Source organism: Natator depressus, chromosome 1, assembly GCF_965152275.1.
Source record: "Natator depressus isolate rNatDep1 chromosome 1, rNatDep2.hap1, whole genome shotgun sequence".
Taxonomy (NCBI): domain Eukaryota; kingdom Metazoa; phylum Chordata; order Testudines; family Cheloniidae; genus Natator; species Natator depressus.
Genome location: NC_134234.1, coordinates 262,083,446 through 262,110,023, shown reverse-complemented (window position 1 = coordinate 262,110,023; position 26,578 = coordinate 262,083,446). Strand labels below are relative to the sequence as shown.

At 44.9% G+C, this 26,578-nt stretch overlaps 1 protein-coding gene across 1 annotated transcript in view; it reads right to left on the bottom strand.

Annotated features, from left to right (window-relative positions):
- The window catches only part of SLC5A8 (solute carrier family 5 member 8), a 46,928-nt gene that overhangs the window by 16,221 nt on the left and 4,129 nt on the right, over positions 1-26,578 (bottom strand). The window contains exons 2-11 of the mRNA XM_074941818.1: positions 23,603-23,668; positions 15,631-15,682; positions 13,166-13,233; positions 12,583-12,737; positions 12,278-12,418; positions 7,755-7,884; positions 6,114-6,202; positions 3,649-3,761; positions 2,127-2,194; positions 1,712-1,798 (exon numbers count right to left, since the gene is read on the bottom strand). Coding sequence (XP_074797919.1) covers positions 1,712-1,798; positions 2,127-2,194; positions 3,649-3,761; positions 6,114-6,202; positions 7,755-7,884; positions 12,278-12,418; positions 12,583-12,737; positions 13,166-13,233; positions 15,631-15,682; positions 23,603-23,668 — 969 coding nt within the window. The remainder of the gene's footprint in view (positions 1-1,711; positions 1,799-2,126; positions 2,195-3,648; positions 3,762-6,113; positions 6,203-7,754; positions 7,885-12,277; positions 12,419-12,582; positions 12,738-13,165; positions 13,234-15,630; positions 15,683-23,602; positions 23,669-26,578) is intronic.

Here is a 26,578-nt window from a genome sequence, read left to right as displayed (position 1 = left end):
AGCTATCAAATCCCCCCTCATTCTTCTCTTCTGCAGACTAAACAATCCCAGTTCCCTCAGCCTCTCCTCATAAGTCATGTGTTCCAGACCCCTAATCATTTTTGTTGCCCTTCACTGGACTCTCTCCAATTTATCCACATCCTTCTTGTAGTGTGGGGCCCAAAACTGGACACAGTACTCCAGATGAGGCCTCACCAATGTCAAATAGAGGGGAACGATCACGTCCCTCGATCTGCTCACTATGCCCCTACTTATACATCCCAAAATGCCATTGGCCTTCTTGGCAACAAGGGCACACTGCTGACTCATATCCAGCTTCTCGTCCACTGTAACCCCTAGGTCCTTTTCCGCAGAACTGCTGCCTAGCCATTCGGTCCCTAGTCTGTAGCTGTGCATTGGGTTCTTCCGTCCTAAGTGCAGGACCCTGCACTTATCCTTATTGAACCGCATCAGGTTTCTTTTGGCCCAATCCTCCAATTTGTCTAGGTCCCTCTGTATCCTATCCCTGCCCTCCAGCGTATCTACCACTCCTCCCAGTTTAGTATCATCCGCAAATTTGCTGAGAGTGCAATCCACACCATCCTCCAGATCATTTATGAAGATATTGAATAAAACCGGCCCCAGGACCGACCCCTGGGGCACTCCACTTGACACCGGCTGCCAACTAGACATGGAGCCATTGATCACTACCCGTTGAGCCCGACAATCTAGCCAACTTTCTACCCACCTTATAGTGCATTCATCCAGCCCATACTTCTTTAACTTGCTGACAAGAATACTGTGGGAGACCGTGTAATAGTAATCCAGGCTGCTAGAGCCTATACACTAGCATGCCTACCTCTTTTAAAAACAGTCTCAATTTTTTTAGAAAATGTCCCCAAGGACTAACTAAGAATTTAATTGGGATTTAAGTACTGTGTAGACCTTGCCCTGGTTCTCTGAACAGAGATGAATCTCACTCATAATTCATTGCAGACCACAGAGATATTACAAATACAAAAGTTAACAATATTTGATTTAGACTCTTATCAACTATGGTGCTGTGCACTAACTCTCAGCTCACATGTGTCCAGAGAACTAAATTTCACTTCTCTCCTGCTCTCAAGGCTTCTTGCTACAAACACCAAAATGTTAGACTTTATAAACTCTGGAGAACACCTCTGTTTTTAGAGTGTCATAATGTAGGAATGCCTTGGGCAATTCAGTTTGACTCATAGATAATATTTACCTTGGCCTCAGATCTAAGGGGTGGGTGTGGGGGTGGGTGTGGGGGTGGGTGTGTGTTTTAGATGAGGGTGGCCAAAACAGGCTTATAATGGAAATTCAATTTGCAGCCATAATTATGGAGTAAATGTCGTCAGGCCACAAACTAACAACACACTGTTCTTGTTAGGCTGTTTACAGCACATCAGTACTGATTCTGCAGCATTGTGCAAAGACAAATCACTGCTTTAGCCACAGGGAACAAGGAGAAAATAAGTGATTAGTGAATCTTTCCATTTTTAACTATATTTTTTTCAGACTAAACTACTGGCCTTATTACCTAACTATTGGGGTAAGAGGATGTGGCGGGGAGGGGGTATGTATGAAAAATGCCAATCTAAAACATCTCCCATGATGCCTAAAACAAATTATTGGGGGGAGGGGAGCGAAATGATCCCCAAAATGACTATTGTATTTCGCAACCGCAAGACACACAGCTTATACTTACGATGGGGTTTGCAAAGGGGGAGAGGATTCCCAAAGAAAACAGTCCTAGAAGAGGGCCACCAACCATACCAAAAATACTGAGAGCTGCCTGAGGAAGAAAACAAAGTCTTATATCAAGTATCACACAGCAAAGCCAAAACCTTCAATGTGATGCCATGGGGGTGGGGAAGGAAATGAAATATCTGCAATTAGGGATTCAAGCTGGCTCCAGGCCAGATCCTCAGCTGGAATAAACTGGTGTAGCTCCATTGTTGAATTACCTCAAATTACACCAGCTCAGGATTCAGTCCTAGAATTTCCAAGGTAAATACTCATTAAAGGATAAAAGTTAGTCACTTAATAGTAGCCAGTGATTGTTCTTTTCAATAATTTCTTCTAGTTAATGAAACAGAGGTGAAAAGCAATTAAACATGCACCTGTAACAAACCGCCCAGAAGGGATGCCAGAGCGGCCATGGCAATGCACACGCCTCCATAAAAAAGACCTGAATGGGTGAGAAAGACAAATGTATCAATTTAAATCTCTACAGTTAAGTTTCCTTCCAGTCTAATACTACTGCTAATAAAGCCAAAAATATATGGCAATTAGGATGGTCTCTGAGAATGGCCAAACCAACAAAAGGCCAGGCACTTTATTACCTCAGGAGGGGATCGCGCAAACATGACAAATCCTTTTACAATATGTGGTCACTGAAGATTAGTTGAAAGATTAAATCTTAAAAAGAAGTTGGGATGAGTAGGGGATAATACGCACAGCAAGAATCACTTACATTCCTTCTCTAATCCTCTGCGCCAACACTTTTTATTTATTTGAAGAACAGATCTTCCATCCCACCTGAGTTTTGTTCCAGTGAAAACACTTTTAGATTATTGGAGTTCCATGGCTAAGAATTTCCCATACAGCCAGGAGATAGGCAGCCTAAGCAAATGAAGTCCCTCTTCCTCCCTAATGCTGGATGAACACTTTAGTTACATCCACAACTCACAAAGCTCTAATTTACAGCTACAGTGGGGACACATTAATCCCAGTGCTTAATATGAGAGGTCAGGCAACTATCCAAGTTCAGACCTGTGAGCCTCCATTCCCATAGCAAACAAAAGCTGGCATCAAAAGTTATTAATAGTGCTTAAGAAACTATATTCTCAGGTGACAATGCTGTTGTAACACCCCTCACGGCTCTGGTGTGCTCACTGGCAGGGCGTGGTCTCTTGCTCGGGAATACAATGAAGTAATTGGCTGTATTCTTCTATCCCTTACTAACCTTATTACAGTAAGAGACATGTTAATTTTTCCCAGCAAACTACCTGGGGCACTGTGGGCCATATCTTCCACTGATGGCAACTGACGTAGCTAGCAAAGAAATCAATGGAGCATCACAGATTTAAACCAGCTGAGGATCTGGTCCTGTATGTTCAACTCAAAATTCTGAGATTGGCTGCTTGGAGGCATTAAACAGACTGAGGGCTTCAGGGTGTATTGTAGCGGTCGTGAACCCTCACATTTTCTAGCAGGAGAGTGCGATGCAGTACATTTCCCCAGCCATGTACCCTGTCAAATAATTCCATGTTCAAGTGGCTGATCACAAAATTCTCTCCCATGCACCTGCCTTCTGACTGATGGAATGCAAATTAACGCCATTTCAACCCAAACCCTTTGGGTCTTTTGTATTAGGAATCTAGATTGAACAAGGCTACAATATAACTTTACCGCTTAAAGATCAAACAAGATGTCCTTTTCCATGCTCACTTTAAATAGCTGCTCCCCTTCTCCCCCACAGCTGAAAACTCTTGGCCTGATTCTGATTTCACACAGGTTTCATACTGGTGTAATGCCATTGACTTTAATGAAGTTACTCCTGATTTACACCCTTATAAGTGAGATCTAAACCAAGCCCTCCTTCTTTATGATGAAAGTGGAAAATATCCTTCACAAACTTACTCATGCCCTTGGAAATCCAACCTAGTTTCTTTTCAGAGAGGGAGCTGAAGTAAGGTTTAATGAGATCCTCAACAGTTACAGCTGCTAAAGCATTGATGCTGGAGGACACTGTGCTGCAGATGACAAAATTTGAAACATTTTTGTTTGTTAGGAACTGAGATTACAAACACTTAATAATCAAGATAACGGCAGAGAGATACTGTCTGCAACAATATCAGAGACCTTATGTGGCTGTAACTACGATACATATTGAAATTATTATTACTAATGGAAAAAAACTTGACAGCACTATCTGTTACATTTTGCAATTGCTTAAAATATTTGTTCTCAGAGAGGATAATGCATGTTTTAAGAAAAAGAAGCAATCAGATAAATGAGTGGAAGGAAATTTAACATATGTTGCTATAGATCAAAGGATGACTGGTACTTTAAAACCGTTTTTGAATTCATTATTATGTATCGCATCCTTTGGGCTACGTACATGTACATCGTATGGCATTTCATTGACTATTTTGGATGCACTCTCCAGGCTCAGGCCAAAACTCAGAGCCTAAAGCTAGGATCCTAAATCCGTATTTAAATAAGTGGGCTGGTTTTCAAAAGTCAGTAAGAACTGCTGTGCACCTGACACTTTTGAAAATCAGCTGCTTTTTCAAGTGCCTTGATGTGGATTTAGGAGCCTAATTTTGGGCACCTATTTCTGAAAAATCTTGGCCTAAATCTTAAAAATGACATGCCTGTATTGTGGCTGGAAAATGAGTATGCCGCGGTGCAGACCACAGCACATACAAAATACGCATCTCCGCACACTTAATGGTTAATTATGAGCTCCAGTGAGCATCTGATAGACTCCAAGGGAACCACTTGTCCCAAACACTTGAAACATCAGCCCCTCTCTCCTGAAAGCAGATCTAGCTACTACTGAATAACTCTGAACATCCTGGATCATATAGAATAGTATCAGACACATTTCCTTACAGAGAAACATGCCACAATGCCTACTATTTCCCTTCTCTTTAATATTCCGGTGGCACCACCAGTGGCCAAAGTCTGACAAGATTAACTAATTAACAGAATTCAAGTAGAACACCAGAGTTACAATAATAATTTGCACTTCTGCAACCCCTTCCATTTAAGGATTTTAAAGCACTTTACAAACATGAATTTATTAAGGTGAGAAAGTATTATTTTATTCTTCCCCATCTAATCCAGTATCTGGCCTCTTGTAGTGGCCCAGTCACTGTGCTTGTCCGGAAGGGCAAAATGCCAATCACCTACAATCCACAGTTTGTGCAGTATCAGACATTTTTATACATTACTCTCACAAGCAATCAGCTTGCACCCCAAAGTGTGAAAATGTATTGCCCTTATCATCGTGTTTATTTACATATCTACAAATATTAAGAGTCAAAAAATTATTCAACCACAGCATTATAACAGTTGCTCTGGGTATGACTGCTATAGATAAGGTTGTTAACCGTTTCCATTCTAATCCCTGATTTTTGCACACTCAAGATTATCCAAAATGTTCACATTAAGGGCTGAAATTTTCCATGCTTGGTCGCTGCCAGAAAGTATACAACTTTGGAAACTTGAAGCAAAAATCTTTTCAGCTGTTTTTCAATTATCAGAAGGTGGGAAATTCATTTTTTTACCACCACCATTTGAAACAAAATATTCTGACCATTTTCACAGGATTGACTCAAAACAGCTGTATTTCTAAATTCCAAACACTAGTTTATAAATAGCCCCTAATGAGCAGAATGTGCTTCTTAAGTCGTAGGAAGAAGGCTTTAAAATACAGTTCTGAAGGTTTGGAAAAGGAAGGATTAGCAATAGAAAATTCCCTTTAGCTGCAGCTGCCCTGTTTCCCTATAGGATTTCAGGAATTTACAGGTGCAGCTAGTGAAGTAATAGCTTTGAAGTAAAGTGAGGCAGAGCTTGTAAGTGCCATACTTTGCTCATGACAATGGAGCTTATAGCGCCAAGGCTCAGACTATCCCTGTTGGTGGAATTTGTTAACAATAAGAAAAGGAGGACTTGTGGCACCTTAGAGACTAACCAATTTATTTGAGCATGAGCTTTCGTGAGCTACAGCTCACTTCATCGGATGCTGTAGCTCACGAAAGCTTATGCTCAGATAAATTGGTTAGTCTCTAAGGTGCCACAAGTACTCCTTTTCTTTTTGCGAATACAGACTAACACGGCTGTTACTCTGAAATTTGTTAACAATGGAGACCAAATTGCTTCAATGCAAGGAAATTTAAAGCTCCACTGGTGAAGCCTGAAAAGCTTTTAAGATGCACCCGTTAAACAGCTTCTAATTTGTCCCTGTTTAAAGAACGGCAACATATGCATGCAGGGAAATTAAATGCAAAGGATCTCGTGTAAATGCAATTTATGCTCCAGTGAGCATGCATAAAAACGGCCAATGTATGTCATTGAGTTCAGAATGATTATATTACCTTAATGTCCCACTGTAGGCGCTAGCCACGAAAAGCCCTGGTACCCCTGGAAAATCTTGTAGAATATCCAATACCAGATATGGCATGAGCTGAAAAAAGCATAGATTGAGAAATATTATAATTTTACCTAATCTGTGTTCTTGATTTTAAGGTATTGCTTTTATAATGTATCCAAACTTCATGCTGCCCTTTATTCTAATTTTAAATGTCCTCTGTTTCACACTTTATTCAGATGGAAGTGATGACTACCTGACAAAGCCAAGAGGATAAAGCTGCCTTCATAGCACTATTCTCCTCACTGCTCCCTTCAACTAGCCCCAAGAGACCCACTGCCAGGGGCCAGGACCTGGAGGTGGTGGGACTGAAGGATCTACCACTTCCCTTAAAATCTTCCCTCCCCACCTCTTTGTAGTGATTCCCTGCCTCAGTCATGCTGATTCATTGAATGCTAACTGAGATGCTTCCTCCCCCCCACGCGACTGGGGCACACCCTTTGAATAGGGGTTCAGGCTCAGTGATTGATGGGGGCAGAGAAGGCAGTGGCATAGAGCCTCCATGGAGACCACCCTTGTCTCTCAGCATCTCCCTTGAGCCATGTGGATCTCAGGGGGAAGAGAGAGCCATAGGTTTTGGGTCTCTTGGTTGTAGCACATGGGAGCAACCTCCACCCTCCCCCAAAAAAGAAAATGATCCAGTTTCCTACATAGGGCTATCATACTTGGTCTTCCTTGTCCTATGTATCACTAGGGAATAAGAGGATTTCTGGCTCTTTATTTTATTAACCCTGTCATCCCTTATTGCAAATAAAATACACTCCTGGGTTTCAAGTGTCCCAAAATGTTCCTTAATGTATCTTTCCAAAGGGACAGATCCTGAGAGCTCAGTACCAATGTGGACACAAGAACAAATGGATATAAACTGGCCATTGGGAAGTTTAGACTTGAAATTAGAAGAAGGTTTCTAACCATCAGAGGAGTGAAGTTCTGGAATAGCCTTCCAAGGGAAGCAGTGGGGGCAAAAGACCTATCTAGCTTCAAGACTAAACTCGATAAGTTTATGAAGGAGATGGTATGATGGGATAACATGATTCTGGCAATTAATTGATCTTTAACTATTATGGTAAATAGGCCCAATGGCCTGTGATGGGATGTTAGATAGGGTGGGATCTGAGTTACTACAGAGAATTCTTTCCTGGGTATCTGGCTGGTGAATCTTGCCCACATGCTCAGGGTTTCAGCTGATCGCCATATTTGGTGTCGGGAAGGAATTTTCCTCCAGGGCAGATTGGCAGAGGCCCTGGGGGTTTTTCGACTTCCTCTGTAGCATGGGGCACGGGTCACTTGCTGGAGGATTCTCTGCACCTTGAAGTCTTTAAACCATGATTTGAGGACTTCAATAGCTCAGACATAGGTGAGAGGTTTATTGCAGGAGTGGGTGGGTGAGATTCTGTGGCCTGCATTGTGCAGGAGGTCAGACTAGATGATCATAATGGTCCCTTATGACCTTAATGTCTATGAGTCTGAGAGCACCCACGACACTGGAGATGTGTGGGCTCAGCCTTATACCTTGGGAACAGCCCCTAAGGGCAACAATCCTAATTCATCCCCAACTATTAAACCACTGAGATGTTTAGTGTTAAACCTGGTCTGGTGCTGACACGCGCTTTGCTGTCCATGGGTCACAATCGTGGTATATGGAGTACATTGCTAGTCCACAAAACACTGCACAGACAAGTATCGCCCAGAGTCCCAAAAGGTTGATATAGAGAGATCTGCACAAACATGAAAGGAAACAACAACGTTAAAGAGTTAGCCATAGCACTGTACAGCACTGTACTGTAATGTTGCTAAAGATGCACATGTCCTACTGTACCTGTATTCACTTCCTCATTGGCAGCCAAAAAAAAAGAGGAACATTGTTAACTGAACACTTCTTAGTCCAGTTACAGACTGTGGTCTGTCTGGCTACTAAAGCAGTGCAAAGCCACTAACTCCCAGCAACACACAGAACTGTTGAAAACCATGACAAGCCAGAGAGTAACTCATAGACTAGGAGCCACACTGTGAGCCCCTTCCCAACCTAGTGAACAGTTACTCACACAAGCAGTGACGTGGAAGTCCATGGGATTGCTTATGAGCGTAACTGGCACTAGCAATGGGTTCACAATATGGCTCCAAATACATGATCACCTAAGCTGACAGTTATTAAATATAAAACCCCTATTCTAATTTTGGTATTGTATAGCCAATAGCAGAGGTCCATCCTGTAATGAAATCTAATCATGAGATCATGTGACCTCTGTGGTTATTCTTCATGTCTCACTGTATTTCTTCATTGCAGACCACAGGAAGGGAGCAACCCATTCCCCAGTGTGTTCAAACCTCAGAGGGAGTTTCAGAGGTGGTTGCCCTAGATCCAGTCTTAGTGAGATGTATGGGCTCCCCTTATTTAGCATCGGCATTCCTGTGCCTCTGGTGTCTTGCACTATACGGCTCTACTGTTCTTAAACAGTGCCAGGGCCCCAGGAGGAAGCAATGGGGAAGAACTTTGTAAATGTCCCCTAACAAAGCTAGCACACCTTGGAAGGCTGCCATGGTGCATGCCCTTCTCCTGCTGACTTGGCATGGAGTCCCTCAAAGCTATTGCTTCTAGGAGGAAATGGACTACCCACAGTCTGTGAGCTTTCCTTCTTAGTGCCTAGGTAATCTTGCAGACTGATGTAGTAAACTGACTACATCTCCTGACAGCACTAGCCCAAAAAGGCTCCAGCTTCAAACATTAATACAACCTCTGCTACCCTAGGTCTTCATTCAATATTGGCTATTCAAAATGCTTCAGTCTTCTTGTCCACTTTGGCTTCCTTCTCTACAGAAATGGAGCTCCTGCAGATTACTGGAGGTGTCTAGGTACTTCTAGCTCTAGACGGGTCCTAGTTTCATAAAGTTAATTACCCTCTGGCTCATCTTCGGTGCCCTACTGCAACCCATAATGCGGTATGTTCTTCAACAACGTGGTTCTTTCCCTGTACTTCTATAAGATTAATTGTATTCTAACCAGCAGCCATTTCGTTGCCTGATGTCCATTGATTGCCATTGAGGCCCTGCCGCTGTGCCAAGCAATCAGAGCTGCATTGGTACCTCCAGTATCTAAGCAAGTGTATCAGCATCGAGGGTGCTTAGGAGGCCATTCAGTGCTTCCAGTGCCTGCGAAAATGCACCAACCCCGGGTTACTTTAGAAGGTTCATTGGGATGTGTGCAGGAGAGTAGCTCTGCTCTTCAAGATCTTAATGGGGATGGAAATGTACGTTACTGGGTGCACTGGTGTAATATAACTGAGCCTGCAGCCTGGTGTACTTCGTAAAACTCATCAGCACAAGAGACAACCTGACTTAAATCAAGTGTCTGATAACAAAACCTGGGCATGTTAAAGCTGATTGGGTGACCCCACTGCCAGTGGTCACACTTGGGCCTTGTCTATGCATGTAAATTGCAAAGCTTTAGCTAAATTTGTTTCTAGACTAATTTAGCTAAAATGTTCCAACCCTGTATCATGGACCCTCTCATATAGGGTTGAGTGTGTCTTATATCAATTTACCATAACCTGATTCCTTATCAATATAAGCTAAACTGAGATAAGGCACTCTTAGACTGATTGAAGATGGACATGCAGAAGAATTTTGTTAAATTAGTACAACTCTCACAGGTAGACAAGGCTTTAAGTAGCATGTTTTAGCCTAGGTCACTATAGTTAAAAATAAAACAAAATTGCTATCAATTGAATGATTAAAGGCATAAAAGTATGACCATGCCCCGATTACTCACAGCATTTTCAAATCTTGTTTTTAAACCATGTTGGCAGCTGGATGTCAAATGACAATCAATGTTCGTTTGATCTTGTCCTGACTTTAATCCTAGTTCAGAGTGACACTCTATGACTTAAGAAATGAGTTGCTCCCACTAATTCTGAATGAGTAATACTGGGTGGAATACTCTTCTGCAAAGCTGGCATTGTGTCTGGGAAGACTATGTAAGTCTTGCTTTTTAATAAGAATTTAAGATTTCAACATTCAAACCCATCGTGTGGTGCCTTTGAAGAGTTATTTGAAGCCAGGGATTGGTAAGGGGAAAAATAAGAGGTAATAAACTAGTAGGCTGATGAGTCAGTATCACACCTGCATTTATCTGAATTTTATGATTCTTCCACTTTAAACACCTGTACTTCTTTCAAGGGAATACATCATTGTTCAAATACAAGAATCTGAGTTGCTTGGTTGTGCTTTCTAGTCACAAAAGTACAGGTGCATATTTGGGTGGGGTGAGATCCTATCTGAGACAGCCAAGAATCCTGAGATACTTTTCTCATCCCATGGTTTCATGCGTTACCAGAAGGCATGGAATGGAACTTGTGAAATCATTCGCACTGTGCACCCAGTTCATCATTGTACTGCACCTTGTAAATCCTTTACATCAGTGTAATGTGAGTGTAAATTGCTACCATTCTGATGTGGTAGCGTTTCACATCTACTGTGCACTGGTGTAAATGACTACCCAAAGAGCAGGGCAAGAGTGAATCTTGTTGTGAGGGTTTTAAGGCTCTTGCAAAAGAAACTAGGCAGCTGCTGTATCGCCAGTGTTTACACCTCTGTGGAGATGCAGTGTTTATGCTGAAAATTATCCAGGCCTCAGGAAATGATCATATTCTCAGGCACAGATAGGGTGACTAGCAGCTGTAAACTCAATTACCCTTGCCTGTAGGAAAGCTGGCAGAAGGGGGCTAAATAAAGAGTTCTCCATGAGGTTTTCCTTGCAGAGATTTCCAGAAGTGCTCCCCAATAAGAGCAGGGCTCTCCCATTAAAATGGAAAGGCTTCAGGGCTCACGCACAGATTCCTGGGACGCTAAGGCCGTCCACATGGAACCACTGTATCTTCACAGCCGCTCTGGCCACGTGACTCCAATGGTGCCAGACTCCTCTGGTCACAACTGAACTGCTTCCAGGATGCCTTTAAAAGATCCCGTTGCACAGGGGGTGGGCAGGGTGCAACCAAGTAATATAGCTTCAGATAGGGATGCTTGGAAGAGTCAACATCAATGACATGCAATAGAAGCATGACACATGAAGCTCTTTCCCATACATGAGCAATCCACTGTTGAAGTGAGATGTGCCTTCTGTCTGTGTAAAGGCTGACCTTCTGAACAAAGCAGCATGACCAAGGAAGAGGCATTGGAGATACAATGATGATGCATAACAACTCATTCCTGTTATAAATCTGATTGCCTACAACACTAGTTTTTCTTACTGCTTTAACCTTCAACATTTTAATTCTAAAAACATAGCTTTCACCTGGAGGGGAAAAAATTGTTTTAATTATTTTGCCCACGTTTTAAAAATATTAAACCTCCAACATACTGTCCCTTCTATACCTTATGGCATTGTATTGTGGGGAAGGCATTTTTATTTTTCATACATTTCTCACATAAGTAAATCTATACAGAAAGCTTACTGATCACCAGTCTCCAGCTGCTTACAGCTTCAGGAGAGAGATCACTTGATCATTATCTGTTAGGTTCATTCCCTCTGGGGCACCTGGCATTGGCCACTGTCAGTAGACAGGATACTGGGCTGGATGGACCCTTGGTCTGACCCAGTATGGCCATTCTTATGTTCTTATGTCAGGTCACTAACTGTTCTGAAAACAAAGAATATGATTCTTCAGCAATTTTATCATTGGGCAATCAATTTCAGTAGCTTTATGACGGAATCCTTTAATATTTATTCTGGTACAACTCCCATTCACTGATTTAGGTTTAATATAGTACCAAGCCAAGATCTGGTGTTATTAGAAGCTTTGCACAAATAACACCTATACAATTTGGTCTCTAGGTTGCAAATGAACTTAATACAGCTTTTGTGTGCATGCAAACCAGCATCATAAAACAGTCTGGCACAAAACTGAATGTTGCCATAACTTATCAATCCTGGCATTTATTCTTCCAATTTGCTTTCGTCCTTGTTCACAAAGCAGAAAGTACAGGTCGTTACTACCTTTCATGAACAGGTTGTATATAAATTTAAAGCATTCATTTAAAAATCTCCCTTTATGAAAAACAGATAGTAGCTAAAGACAGGCACTGAAGAATTACATTTACCGCACACAGGCTTACAATTTTGCTTGGAACCTGGTTTTGCAGGCAATGTATCTCTGAACTTGAGATTGGTTGACCCCGTATATGCCAGTCCAGGTGAAGGTCCCACCTATGAGAATTGTCCAGAAGGTATGTCTTTGCAAGGGGTTGGGATTAAAGCTAAATGGGAGAAAAAAATAACAGACTCAGAATATGGACAAAAATGGTGCTTCTCCCTCTGCCCCAGTGAAGTTAATTCAATTGAAAACCCGTGTGGACGCAGTTTAACACTTTTAAGATTGTTTAAGCTGGTCATGTTTTAGCCTAAGTATTTACAAACTTACTCCCAGAAGTTTAATCTTCCCCCATGGTAAGAATCATTTAGAATGCGTCCGATTCCCTCTTGAACCACCACAGCACGTATAATCACAGATGAAAATCCAGCTACCATGATTCCAACCTGGAAAACATCTGTCCAGACTACTGCCTTTAGACCACCCTGTGTGAGGAACAGCACATTCAATGTACAGTAGGAGCATGAAATTAAGATGCAATTATAAATTTCGCAAATTCAAATTTATGGGCCAGCTCACCCCACCTGCGGAAAATCCCATGGGAAGGGCAGGGTGAGGTGATCTGTTTTTCTGAGCCCCACCCACTCCTGCTCCCAGTCTGGCCAGTCTCTACCCAGGAGAGTAGAGAACAGTGCTACAGAGAAGACCACAGCCCTTTCCATGTGGGAGTGGGCAGATGCACAGGTGTTTTCCATATGCAGTTTGGAGCAGGGGAGAGGATGACCAGGCCCTCTGTCTTTATTCAAGTTTAAACTCAATAATTGTACACTACGTTGCAGTGGAAGGTTGTTCTATATTTTAACTAAGCAGTTAAAAGAAGGGGGAGGTTCTTTAAAATGAACTGTCAACATACCAGTGTGCAATAGAAGGTACAGACTACTCCAGTTGTGACCACTGCACCCCACAAGTCAAATCCTGTGACTGAAAAAGAGGGAAAATGTACAATTGCAAACACTGTTTTTGAAAAAAAGTAAATCCTTTAACATTCAACCACATTTGTAGGTTGGTCTGATTGCCTGGAAAAAAAAGATTAGAACCATTTTAAAACGAAAAGTAGAAAATAATAACAATAGCACTCACGTGATTTGTGCACTAAAACCAAGGGACTTTGACGGACTAAGAATATAACCAACTCATAACAATAGTTGTGATAGACTTTGCAAACTGCTGAGCAATTAGAAATATTTTTGCATCTAAGGCAGACGTGAGCAACCTGTGGCCCATCAGGGTAATCCTCTGGTGGGCCGCCAGACAATTTGTTTACATTTGCACAGCCGTCCGCAGCGCCCAGTGGCCACGGTTTGCCATTCCTGGCCAATTGGAGCTGCAGGAAGCAGCAGCCAACAATTCCCTGTGGCCCGCACCATTTCCTGTCGCTCCCATTGGCCGGGAACAGTGACCGCGGCCACTGGGAACTGTGGGCAGCTGAGCAAATGTAAACAAAATGTCTGGCGGCCCACCAGCGGATTACCCTGACTGACCACATGTGGCCCACAGGCCACAGGTTGCCCACCACTGATCTAAGGACTAATTTCCCTTTAATTAAAATTTTAACAACTAAAACTATATCCTAACCTTTTAAGTCCATGAGTTATCTCATTGACTTCAACACAAAGGGATTTGTGCAGATAGACAGTAAGGGAGTCCCATTCAAGTCAGGGTAACTGAGAGTTGAATTTGTCCTCAAGTCTTCAATCTCTTATAAAATCTGTCACAACTACTGGACCAATGCTCAAGTCTTCATTTAGGCAAAAAGTCAACAGGAGCTTAGGAAGACTTCTTAATTGGGCCCATAGTTACTTATGTTGATGTCTGTCTTAAAAACCTAATAGTTTTATGTATTTGTAAGGGGACTCTTGCCCCCTTATTAACATTCAGTGGGGGTGTTTTAGGTGCTAGCTCCCAGTACTCAAAGGGGAAGGGTCGATGGAGAATCAGGACCCTGAGACTGACAGCCCCCAGGAACAACGGGGAGAGGCCAATGCTCCAGGTCAGCCTGAATGACAGGGTAGGCAGGCTAATCAGGGAGTCAGGAGGCCAGGGAAGTCCCGTCCTTCGTGTGAGCTGGAATTGCCTGGGTCAGACAGAGTGGGGCGGAGCTAAGGAGAAAGCAGGGGCCCAAGCTAAGCTGGGGAGCAGAGCTGGGCCAGATCCAGAGGGACCAGAACAGCAGCCCAGAGAGAGCAGACCCTGTCCTGGGAGCAGAGCTGCAGCCCCAAAGCCAGAGGCACAGCCCAGAGAGAGCAGACTTGCCCTGGGAGCAGAGCTGCTGCAACCAGAGCCAGAGGGCCAGAAAAGCAGCCCACAAAGCAGGTCAGTGCTGGGAGCAGAGTCACAGAAGCAGCCTGCAGAGCAGACCTGTCCTGGGAGCAGAGCTGCAGCAACCAGAGCCAGAGGGGCCAGAGAAGCAGCCCAGGGAGCTGGAGGCAGAGCAGCAGCCGTGCTGAGGCAGAGTGGAGCTGGAGCTAAGACAGAGTGGAGTTGGAGCTGGAGCTGGGGCTGGAGCAGTCCGGAGCTGGGTGTCGTGAGCAGCTGGGGAGAGCGAGGGGGGACCCTGGGCAGTGGGCCCAGCACAGGGAGATGCCTCAGTCAGGAGGTTCTGCAGGCCAGACTCGGAGGGGGATTGGTAACCCCGACAGTGCGGAGGCAATGCTGGGAAGAAGGGCCCTGCCACCTAGAATCTGAGAGTGTGTGGCCACCACCGGAGCGAGTGTCCAACCCACAGCATCCCTGCAGCACAGCCAGGACCTGAGAAGGAGGCCTGGGGCTTACAAGGACAGACTGTGAACTGCCCGGACATTCCAGAGACACTGTTTGTGATGTTCCCTGCCACAGAGCGGGGTGATGTGTTTCCTTTAACCTTTCCCATTTTTCCTTATTCTTTTTAAAATTAATTGTTGATTAAATAACTTGCATTTGCTTCAAATTGTATGTAATAATCAGTGGGTCAGAGAAGTGGCCAGTGCAGAGAGAGTACCCTGGAGTGGGGACACCCAAGCCCCTGTCCTAGGTGACCACAGCAGGGTTGGGGGTCGAGCCCCCCCAGGAATCCTGGGTCCAGCCTTGTTGGGGTTACAAGGACTCTGCCAGACAGGAGAGTGGAAGGGGAGTCCTCAAGGGCAGGGAGGCCACTGGGTAAAGGAAGTGGGAGCGAGGACTCAGATCCTTTCGCTAGCCCACTTCACCAAGGTAGTGCAGAAGCCAGGAAAGTTCCCCACAATAGCGGGACTATTCCCCCGCTTACATATTGCAAAAAAATAATTAAATAAAACAAACTACCTTGTAAAATGTAAAATAATTAGCATATTTTCCTTTTACCTTGGTTCAGTGCCAGAGCTGGAGCATAAATAACAATTCCAGTGTATAAAATCTAAGGAGGATAAAAGAAATACTAAATCAAATTAAAAGGAACTTGTTCTATACCTACTTAAACTAATTTACCTATAGTATAGATAGGTAAATGTATCTATAGGTAGACATAGAGTCTATATCACCAGTACTGTGCAGTATTAAGTAATAATTCCTATCATTTATAAGGGAAAAGTCAGAGGCTACCTAGTATTGCATTCTTCATGGTATACTGTTCCTAAAATGAACACTACAATGGCTCTTAAATACCCAGGCCCTCTTCAACTTTTCCTGGCTTTTCTACAAAGTAGCATATTGTTTAAAAAAGTGCAGTAATCACATACAAATGCCATACTGCAGAAACCTGTGGAAAGAGGAAAAAATGCTGAGGCTGGCAAGTACTTTGCCAAGAAACCTCTTGCAATGTTAATGGCACTAAATATGCAAACATAACTCCGATTACCCAGGACTAGAGCTATGCCATTAAATAGTCATTCTGGTGTAGTCATTAGGGTTTATAGGCTGCCAACATTGGAGGGTGACATGCACATACAGGGTTGTGAACTGGTCTGATTTTCCATCCCTCACCGGAAAGAGTTAAAGACAAACCAATCTTTTCCCTTATGATTATTATCATAATGGGACACCCAGTACTGATACCGCCTATAGTAGTTTGATTTATTTATTTTTAAATCCAGTTTGCTTTTTAACTGTTGGGTTAAATTCAGCCTTGGTCTTAGAGTCACGGAGTTTAAGATCACAAGAACCACTAGATCACCTAGTATGACCTCCTGTATATCACAGGCCACCAACTCTACCCAGAACCTGCACACTAAACACAAGCACGGAGATTAGACCAAGGTATTACAGTCCACAGGAGAGTAGACTGTGATGTGGCACAAGCAGAGAATAGGAAGGACCCAGGTGCACCAGTGACTGAGGCCCCCATAATGGCAGGGAAATGATTAAGTTAGATCTACCCAGATAATCTTGACAAGTGACCTGTACCCATATACTGCAGAGGAAGGCAAAACAAAACAAACAAAAAGGTCACTGCCAATCTGACCTGCGGAAAAATTCCTTCTCAACCCCACATATGGCAATCAATTATACCCTGAGCATGTGAGCAAGAACCAACCAGCCAAGCATCTGAGAGGGAGAACACTTGGTGCCACCTCAGAGCCCTAGCCATCCCCATCCAATGTCTCATCTGCAGCAGTAGTCACCCCGGTGCTTCAGAGGAAGGAAGTTTAAAAAAAAACAACAACAAACCTTCAGCTTTCATCTTGGTGTAATTCCACAAGGCCAAACACAGAGATGTAGCTTGGAGTAAACAGGTGCAATTTCCATGGAAGTCTCCGGACCAAATTCAACAACAACATCAGTAGTGGGGGTAAGTTACACATTGAGGAGTTGATTCTGCATTCACTTATACCTACTTTATGGGATTTAAATCCACTGACTTCAGCACAGTTCCTCCTGATTTACACTGGTGTGAGATCAGACTCCAGCTCACGTGTAAGTGGTAAAGTATCATAACCTGCAGTTACTTGGAATTCAGCAAGTGTGCAAACTTACACATATAACATACATTCCCTTCTATAGTCCTCTTGGCATGTAACACAACAAGCAACTAACAAGAGAGGAAAATAAAGTCACTCCCCGGCTCCTTTAACTTGTACCATCATATATCCAGCCTTCAGTGGTTTACACCGATAATTTTCGTATTGACCTCGGTGAGGACAGCACCTTGTTAAACCATCAGCTGAATTTCCCCACAGAATTCCAAACTGGTGCCATTTACAACTGTTTTGTGTACTTTGGGCCAGATCTTTGGCCCAGTTAAGGCTGCTCCACACTGTTCTGTAGCACAAAGAAGCCATAAATTCAGCTAAGACAGGGTGGCAGAGGATTCCCCCTATGTTGAGGAATCCTCTGGTGACCATAGGGCTGCCATAGCAACTCCTATGCCATCCCCTTTCCACTGTCACCTCCACCAATGCCCCCTTCCCCTGGTGAAAGGGGGACTGGTCAGGGTATCCCTACACTCCGGCAATCTTCAGGTGCCAGAATGGCCCCGTGAAACTGTGGGCATCTATGTTTAACATATAGGCTGCTCTAAATTATGTTAAGGGCCAGGCTCACTCCCAGATTGGGGAAACGCAAAGGTGGCATAAAGCCACCTTTCCCCTCCACGTTCCTCCTGAGGTGTGCTGAGTGTATCCCCCCCACAGCTCAGGATCTACCTCCACAATGAAAACCATATCAGTGCAAGCTGCACTGTTTTGTCACTTATACCTGTTTTCTGAACAAGCTACACCTAACTTGTAGCCTTCACAAATTATAGCCCTGGTCTACACTAGGATTTTAGGTCGAATTTAGCAGCGTTAAATCGATGTAAACCTGCACCCGTCCACATGATGAAGCCCTTTATTTCGACTTAAAGGGCTCTTAAAATCGATTTCCTTACTCCACCCCTGACAAGTGAATTAGCGCTTAAATCGGCCTTGCCGGGTCGAATTTGGGGTACTGTGGACACAATTTGACGGTATTGGCCTCCGGGAGCTATCCCAGAGTGCTCCATTGTGACCACTCTGGACAGCACTCTCAACTCAGATGCACTGGCCAGGTAGACAGGAAAAGAACTGCGAACTTTTGAATCTCATTTCCTGTTTGGCCAGCGTGGCAAGCTGCAGGTGACCATGCAGAGCTCATCAGCAGAGGTGACCATGATGGAGTCCCAGAATCGCAAAAGAGCTCCAGCATGGACTGAACGGGAGGTACGGGATCTGATCGCTGTATGGGGAGAGGAATCCGTGCTATCAGAACTCCGTTCCAGTTTTCGAAATGCCAAAACCTTTGTCAAAATCTCCCAGGGCATGAAGGACAGAGGCCATAACAGGGACCCGAAGCAGTGCCGCGTGAAACTTAAGGAGCTGAGGCAAGCCTACCAGAAAACCAGAGAGGCGAACGGCCGCTCCGGGTCAGAGCCCCAAACATGCCGCTTCTATGATGAGCTGCATGCCATTTTAGGGGGTTCAGCCACCACTACCCCAGCCGTGTTGTTTGACTCCTTCAATGGAGATGGAGGCAACATGGAAGCAGGTTTTGGGGACGAAGAAGATGAAGATGATGAGGAGGTTGTAGATAGCTCACAGCAAGCAAGCGGAGAGACCGCTTTTCCCAACAGCCAGGAACTGTTTCTCACCCTGGACATGGAGCCAGTACCCCCCGAACCCACCCAAGGCTGCCTCCTGGACCCGGCAGGCGGAGAAGGGACCTCCGGTGAGTGTACCTTTTAAAATACTATACATGGTTTAAAAGCAAGCATGTGAAAGGATTCATTTGCCCTGGCATTCGCGGCTCTCCTGGATGTACTCCCAAAGCCTTTGCAAAAGATTTCTGGGGAGGGCAGCCTTATTGCGTCCTTCATGGTAGGACACTTTACCACTCCAGGCCAGTAACACGTACTCGGGAATCATTGTACAACAAAGCATTGCAGTGTATGTTTGCTGGCGTTCAAACAACATCCGTTCTTTAACTCTCTGTGTTATCCTCAGGAGAGTGAGATACCATTCATGGTCACCTGGTTGAAATAGGGTGCTTTTCTTCAGGGGACACTCAGAGGAGCCTGTTCCTGCTGGGCTGTTTGCCTGTGGCTGAACAGAAATGTTCCCCGCTGTTAGCCACGGGGAGGGGGGAGGGTTGAGGGGGTAGCCACGCGGTGGGGGGAGGCAAAATGCAACCTTGTAACGAAAGCACATGTGCTATGTATGTAATGTTAACAGCAAGGTTTACCCTGAAAGAGCGTAGCCACTGTTTTATAAAATGTGTCTTTTTAAATACCACTGTCCCTTTTTTTTTCTCCACCAGCTGCATGTGTTTCAATGATCACAGGATCTTCTCCTTCCCAGAGGCTAGTGAAGATTAGAAAGAAAAAAAAACGCACTCGTGATGAAATGTTCTCTGAGCTCATGCTGTCCTCCCACACTGACAGAGCACAGACGAATGCGTGGAGGCAAATAATGTCAGAGTGCAGGAAAGCACAAAATGACCGGGAGGAGAGGTGGCAGGCTGAAGAGAGTAAGTGGTGGGCTGAAGACAGGGCTGAAGCTCAAATGTGGCGGCAGCGTGATGACAGGAGGCAGGATTTAATGCTGAGGCTGCTGGAGGATCAAACCAGTATGCTCCAGTGTATGGCTGAGCTGCAGCAAAGGCAGCTGGAGCACAGACTGCCACTACAGCCCCTTTGTAACCAACCGCCCTCCTCCCCAAGTTCCATAGCCTCCACACACAGACGCCCAAGAACGTGGTGGGGGGGGCCTCCGGCCAACCAGCCACTCCGCCACAGAGGATTGCTCAAAAAAAAGAAGGCTGGCATTCAATAAATTTTAAAGTTGTAAACTTTTAAAGTGCTTTGTGGCCTTTTCCTTCCCTCCTCCACCACCTCTCCTGGGCTACCTTGGTAGTCATCCCCCTATTTGTGTGATGAATGAATAAAGAATGCATGAATGTGAAGCAACAATGACTTTATTGCCTCTGCAAGCGGTGATCGAAGGGAGGAGGGGAGGGTGGTTAGCTTACAGGGAAGTAGAGTGAACCAAGGGGCGGAGGGGTTTCATCAACGAGAAACAAACAGAACTTTCACACCGTAGCCTGGCCAGTCATGAAACTGGTTTTCAAAGCTTCTCTGATGCGTACCGCACCCTCCTGTGCTCTTCTAACCGCCCTGGTGTCTGGCTGCGCGTAACCAGCAGCCAGGCGATTTGCCTCAACCTCCCACCCCGCCATAAACGTCTCCCCCTTACTCTCACAGATATTGTGGAGCACACAGCAAGCAGTAATAACAGTGGGAATATTGGTTTCGCTGAGGTCTAAGCGAGTCAGTAAACTGCGCCAGCGCGCCTTTAAACGTCCAAATGCACATTCTACCACCATTCTGCACTTGCTCAGCCTGTAGTTGAACAGCTCCTGACTACTGTCCAGGCTGCCTGTGTACGGCTTCATGAGCCATGGCATTAAGGGGTAGGCTGGGTCCCCAAGGATAACTATAGGCATTTCAACATCCCCAACAGTTATTTTCTGGTCTGGGAATAAAGTCCCTTCCTGCAGCTTTTGAAACAGACCAGAGTTCCTGAAGATGCGAGCGTCATGTACCTTTCCCGGCCATCCCACGTGGATGTTGGTGAAACGTCCCTTGTGATCCACCAGAGCTTGCAGCACTATTGAAAAGTACCCCTTGCGGTTTATGTACTCGCCGGCTTGGTGCTCCGGTGCCAAGATAGGGATATGGGTTCCGTCTATGGCCCCACCACAGTTAGGGAATCCCATTGCAGCAAAGCCATCCACTATGACCTGCACATTTCCCAGGGTCACTACCCTTGATATCAGCAGATCTTTGATTGCGTGGGCTACTTGCATCACAGCAGCCCCCACAGTAGATTTGCCCACTCCAAATTGATTCCCAACTGACCGGTAGCTGTCTGGCATTGCAAGCTTCCACAGGGCTATCGCCACTTGCTTCTCAACTGTGAGGGCTGCTCTCATCTTGGTATTCATGCGCTTCAGGGCAGGGGAAAGCAAGTCACAAAGTTCCGTGAAAGTGCCCTTATGCATGCGAAAGTTTTGCAGCCACTGGGAATCGTCCCAGACCTGCAACACTATGCGGTCCCACCAGTCTGTGCTTGTTTCCCAAGCCCAGAATCAGCGTTCCACAGCATGAACCTGCCCCATTAGCACCATGATGCATGCATTGCCAGGGCCCATGCTTTCAGAGAAATCTGTGTCCATGTCCTGATCACTCACGCGACCACGCTGACGTCGCCTCCTCGCCCGGTATCGCTCTGCCAGGTTCTGGTGCTGCATATACTGCTGGATAATGCGTGTGGTGTTTAATGTGCTCCTAATTGCCAAAATGAGCGGAGCGGCCTCCATGCTTGCCTTTATGGCGTCCGCACAGAAAAAAGGGAGGGAGAGGCGACTGACAACACGGCTTACAGGGTTGGCTTCAGGGAGCTAAAATCCACAAAGGGGGTGGCTTTACATCAAGGAGTATTTCAGGCAGGACTTCACGGAGGGTTCCAATAAGAAATGGTGCACCTAAGTTATTGTTCTTATTGGAACAAGGAGGTTAGTCTGGCCTCTGATTGATACATGGCTAGATTTACCTCGCTGCACCTTCTCTGTGAGTGACTGCAGTGTGACCTAGAGGAATGAGTCCCCTAGACGGGGGTGGGGGGTACGCAAATGAGTACAAAACAAATCTGATCTATTTCTTGTTTTGATCCACTCCATCTATCTTTTACATCTTTGGCTGGCAGCAGACGGTGCAGAGGACTGCATGCCATCCACATCCACATCTCATGGCTGCCTGACAGAAGATGATGCAATACGACTGCCAGCAATCCATGTCGCCTGCCTGCTTACCATAAGATGGTTCAATAGGACTGATTGCAGGACTAAAGAGAATGACTTGATCAAGTCACTCCAAATTTAGTCCCTGCGCCCATGTCTGCCCAGATGCTCCTGGCCGACATGGCCAGGAGCACCTCGGACATGACGATGACGGCTACCAGTCCTATTGCACCGTCTGCTGCCACAAGACAATGGGTTGCTGCTGCTGTGTAGCAATGCAGTACCGCATCTGCCAGCACCCAGGAGACATATGGTGACAGTGAGCAGAGCGGGCTCCATGCTTGCCGTGGTATGGCGTCTGCACAGGTAACTCAGGAAAAAAGGCGCGAAACGATTGTCTGCCCTTGCTTTCACGGAGGGAGGGAGGGAACGGGGGCCTGACGATATGTACCCAGAACCCCCCGCGACAATGTTTTAGCCCCATCAGGCATTGGGATCTCAACCCAGAATTCCAATGGGCAGCGGAGACTGCGGGAACTGTGGGATAGCTACCCACAGTGCAACACTCTGGAAGTCGACGCTGGCCTCGGTACTGTGGAAGCACTCCGCCGAGTTAATGCACTTAATGCACTTAGAGCATTTTCTGTGGGGACACACACACTCGAATATATAAAACCGATTTCTAAAAAACCGACTTCTATAAATTCGACCTAATTTTGTAGTGTAGACATACCCATAGAGTACCTGGCTGACTGCCAGCTTGGCATGGGACAGCAAACTTTTTGAGTGAGTCAGCATAGAAAAATAGCTTTCTAATATGCAGTGAATGTTTTCCCATCTGCTTTCTGGCATCCCAGACAAAACGTGTTCTTGCCACAATCATGATCAGATTTTGTCTAAATTAAAAGAAGAATCGAGATCTAATCTTTCAACTTCTTCATTTTATTTAGAAAAAATGACACACCGATGGCTAGAGGACCAATAAAATTATACCAGCAGAACAGTAACATACTATTTTTAAAAAATCTTCCTTTTAATGATCCAGACAGTTTCAGATATAAGCTTTAGCACAGAGAAATACATATTTTCTTGGACATGTTTCTAATATGTATTGAATGATTTTTCGCTGTGGTTTATGAATAGCTTGTCCCACTTTTAGCCTTCAGTTTCTTAGTGAATATTATTTTAGGGTGAGATGACATCGGTATTCAAATATAGTGGTGTTCCACTATTCTTCTCATGCTTTCTATATCTCTGATGGGTTTGTCCTTGCTTTACAGGGAGGGACAAGTACCAGTGCCAAGTAGCAAGCAACCAGCTAGCATTGCAACGTGTGTTTAGTTCAACGTTCCCTAGATACTCGGGTTACTCAAGGATCCTCTGGGCAGGGAACAAAGAGCAGTTCTGGAGAGTGCATGCTCTTCATTACTAGGTAGTATGAAGAACTTCCTTGTCTCTTTCTTTCAAGTCAATATCTAATATTTCACAATAAACTTAGCAACCACTTACACGTGACTACCAGTTACACCACACTAAAATAATGCTCAAGGCTATTAAAGATCAAAGAACCTGTTTGAGGTTTACTTGCCGTTTGTATAATGAAGAGGATTGTCCCACAGAGACGCAGATATTTATTAAATCGAAGCTCCAAATACTGCAAAAGAGGTGAATAAACAACTTTAATGTCAAAAATTTACATTTATAGAAATGGTATTAAGACACCTCCTGTAAGAAAAGATACTACTGTTCAGCAGAAGTAACCGTTTTTATATTTACATGGATGGCTGGCAGCTCTCATGATCAACCTGATCTTGTTTTCTGCAGACATCACTGTCATTTAGTTAAACCTGAGAGAAGCTAAATATTTATCTACTTAGTACAAACTGGAGCACAAAGAACAGAGTTTGGTCATATATACATACATATGTAGTGCTTTCTAGCACAGGTATCTTACAGAATCTTTTCAGACAATAGTTATGCATTGTGACTGGACAAAATCCAGCCGTTGTTATGCCTTTAGCTACAATCCTAACTAGTTGTGAGGGAATATAACTTTTTTTATTGTGAGGCAGAAGAAAAGAGTTATCTCTACCATCTTTGAAAACTGCCAAGATTTTCATTTGCAGCCGAACAGCTGCCTGAGAGGGGCAGAAGGCTTTCAGTTTAACTGGGTCATCTAAATCTGGATCTCCTGCTACTGTAACAGGACCAGCAGCACTTGCCCGAGGCATTCACTGTCTGTTAGCATTATATATAAACCCAACTTCTGGCATGGTGTATAATAATAAATTACTACGAATAATGATACCCAGATCTTACACAGGATGAATAGGGCCCTACCAAATTCACAGTCCATTTTGGTCAATTTCATGGTCATAGGATTTTAAAAAGAGTAAATTTCATGATTTCAGCTATTTAAATATGAAATTTCAGGGTGAAGAAATTGTAGGGGTCCTAACCTAAAAAGAAGTGGGGGGGGGTCACTGGTTATTGTAGGGAGGGTTGTGGTACTGCTACCCTTACTTCTGCGCTGCTGCTGGTGGTGACGCTGCCTTCAGAATGGGGTGGCCAGAGAGCAGCGGCTGCTGGCCAGGAGCATGGTATGGTATTGCCACCCTTACCTCTGTGCTGCTACCTGCAGAGCTGGGCCCTCAGTCAGCAACCGCCATTCTCAGGCCACCCAGCTCTGAAGGCAGCAGTGCAGAAGTAAGGTGGCATGGTATGGCATTGTCACCCTTACTTTTGCGCAGCTGCTGGTGGAGCACCGCCTTCAGAGCTGGGGGCCGTCCAACAGCCACCGCTCTCCAGCCACCCAGCTCTGAAGGCAGCACAGAAGTAAGGGTGGCAATACCACGATCCCCCCTGAAATAACCTTGTGACCCCTCTGCAACTCCCTTTTGGGTCATGACCCCCAGTTTGAGAAACTCTGGTTCCCCCATGAAATTGGTATAGTATAGGGTAAAAGCACACAAAAGACCAGATTTCATGGGGGGAGACCAGATTTCATGGTCCGTGACGCATTTTTCATGGCCGTGAATTTGGTAGGTGTGGTAGGATAAGGCCCTGAAACATAAACACTTGTATTAGAGGCCCAGTATGACACCTAAGGCCTGAACTAAAGTAATGGTCAAGACTTTGCTAACATAAAGCAAAATTAAGCTGTGAGCCAGAGGCAGGCCCTGCTCACAGAAGCTGGCAAGAAGAAGGCTGATGCTGCAATTATACACATACCTGAGCACTAAGCACTAGTAATATAAACATGGGCCAGGATGGTACCAGAACAGACCAGGACTAGCACATTCCACAGAGATAACAAGAAAGACAGGGTCCTAAAGGATAACATGATGGATAGAGTTGTTTTGTTCAAACCAACATGCACAAGATGATAGGCAACACCTTACTAGGTAGAGGGGTTGTACCTCAATACATCAGGAGTGATGTGTAACTTGTTTGTACCTGTGTATAAGAATTCACACCTAAGGAGTTGTCTTGGTCCAGCCTAAGGGGCAGTGGAGAGTCCCTCCACTGACTGAGCTACGTCCATTGTCAGGGGGCACATATTCGTAGTATGTCCTGTACAGTCTGCGGAAAACTATTACTGTGCTTCGTTTGACAATAAACCTGCCTGAATACCTTCTCGGAATCTGTGGTCACTGGGGGTTCTCTTGGGGTCTACTGTGGAGGGCTGGCCTTACCATGAGGCGAACTGAGGCAGCCGCCTCAGGTGCCAGACTGTGTGGGGGGCGCCACTAGGACCCAGAGTGTAGAAAATTGTGTCTGCTGCTGGTGCATATGTATTCTCTCTGCTCTAGATGCACAGAGATGGTGGAGCGCTGTGCTGGAGGAAGGGGGCACAAGAGACCTAACAGGCAGCCAAGAGAAAAGGTGAGAGGGAATAACAAAAAGCAGCAGGAGCTGCAGGGAGAGAGAGGAGGAGAGTGTCGTGGAGGCACAAGAAACAGCTGCTGCTGAGTTTAGTTCCTTAAGTCTAGATGATCCAGGACTGTAGACCCACTTGAGCAGTAGCCTGAGGGACTTCCTTGTACTGCATGGACCACAGCAAGTGAAAAACTTCATGTTCCCCAAAGACAATGAAAATAGAAGTTTCCATCCAACACATTACTGGCGTGAAATCCCCAATGGTGACAAAGTGGAGAGGCCATGGCTTATCTACTCAAAAACCCAAAATGCTGCATACTGTTTTTGTTGCAAACTCTTCCAGTCTAATGTTCCAGCCACATTGGGTTCCACAGGAACAAAGGACTGGAAAAATCTGGCTAGAAATCTGGCATGCCATGAGAAGGCAGCAAATCACCAGAGAGCATTCCATAGGTGGAAAGAGCTTGAGAGGAGACTAAGGTTAAAGGCCACCATAGATGATCAGCATCAAGAGAAGATTGCATCAGAGTCTCTTTACCGGCAAAATGTTCTGAAAAGGCTCATTGCCATTGTGAGAATGCTTGCTACCCAAAACCTAGCACTGCCTGGCACTTCAGACCAGCTGTATGTGCCAAACAATGGAAACTTCCTTAAAATTGTGGGGCTGATGGCTGAGTTTGATGCT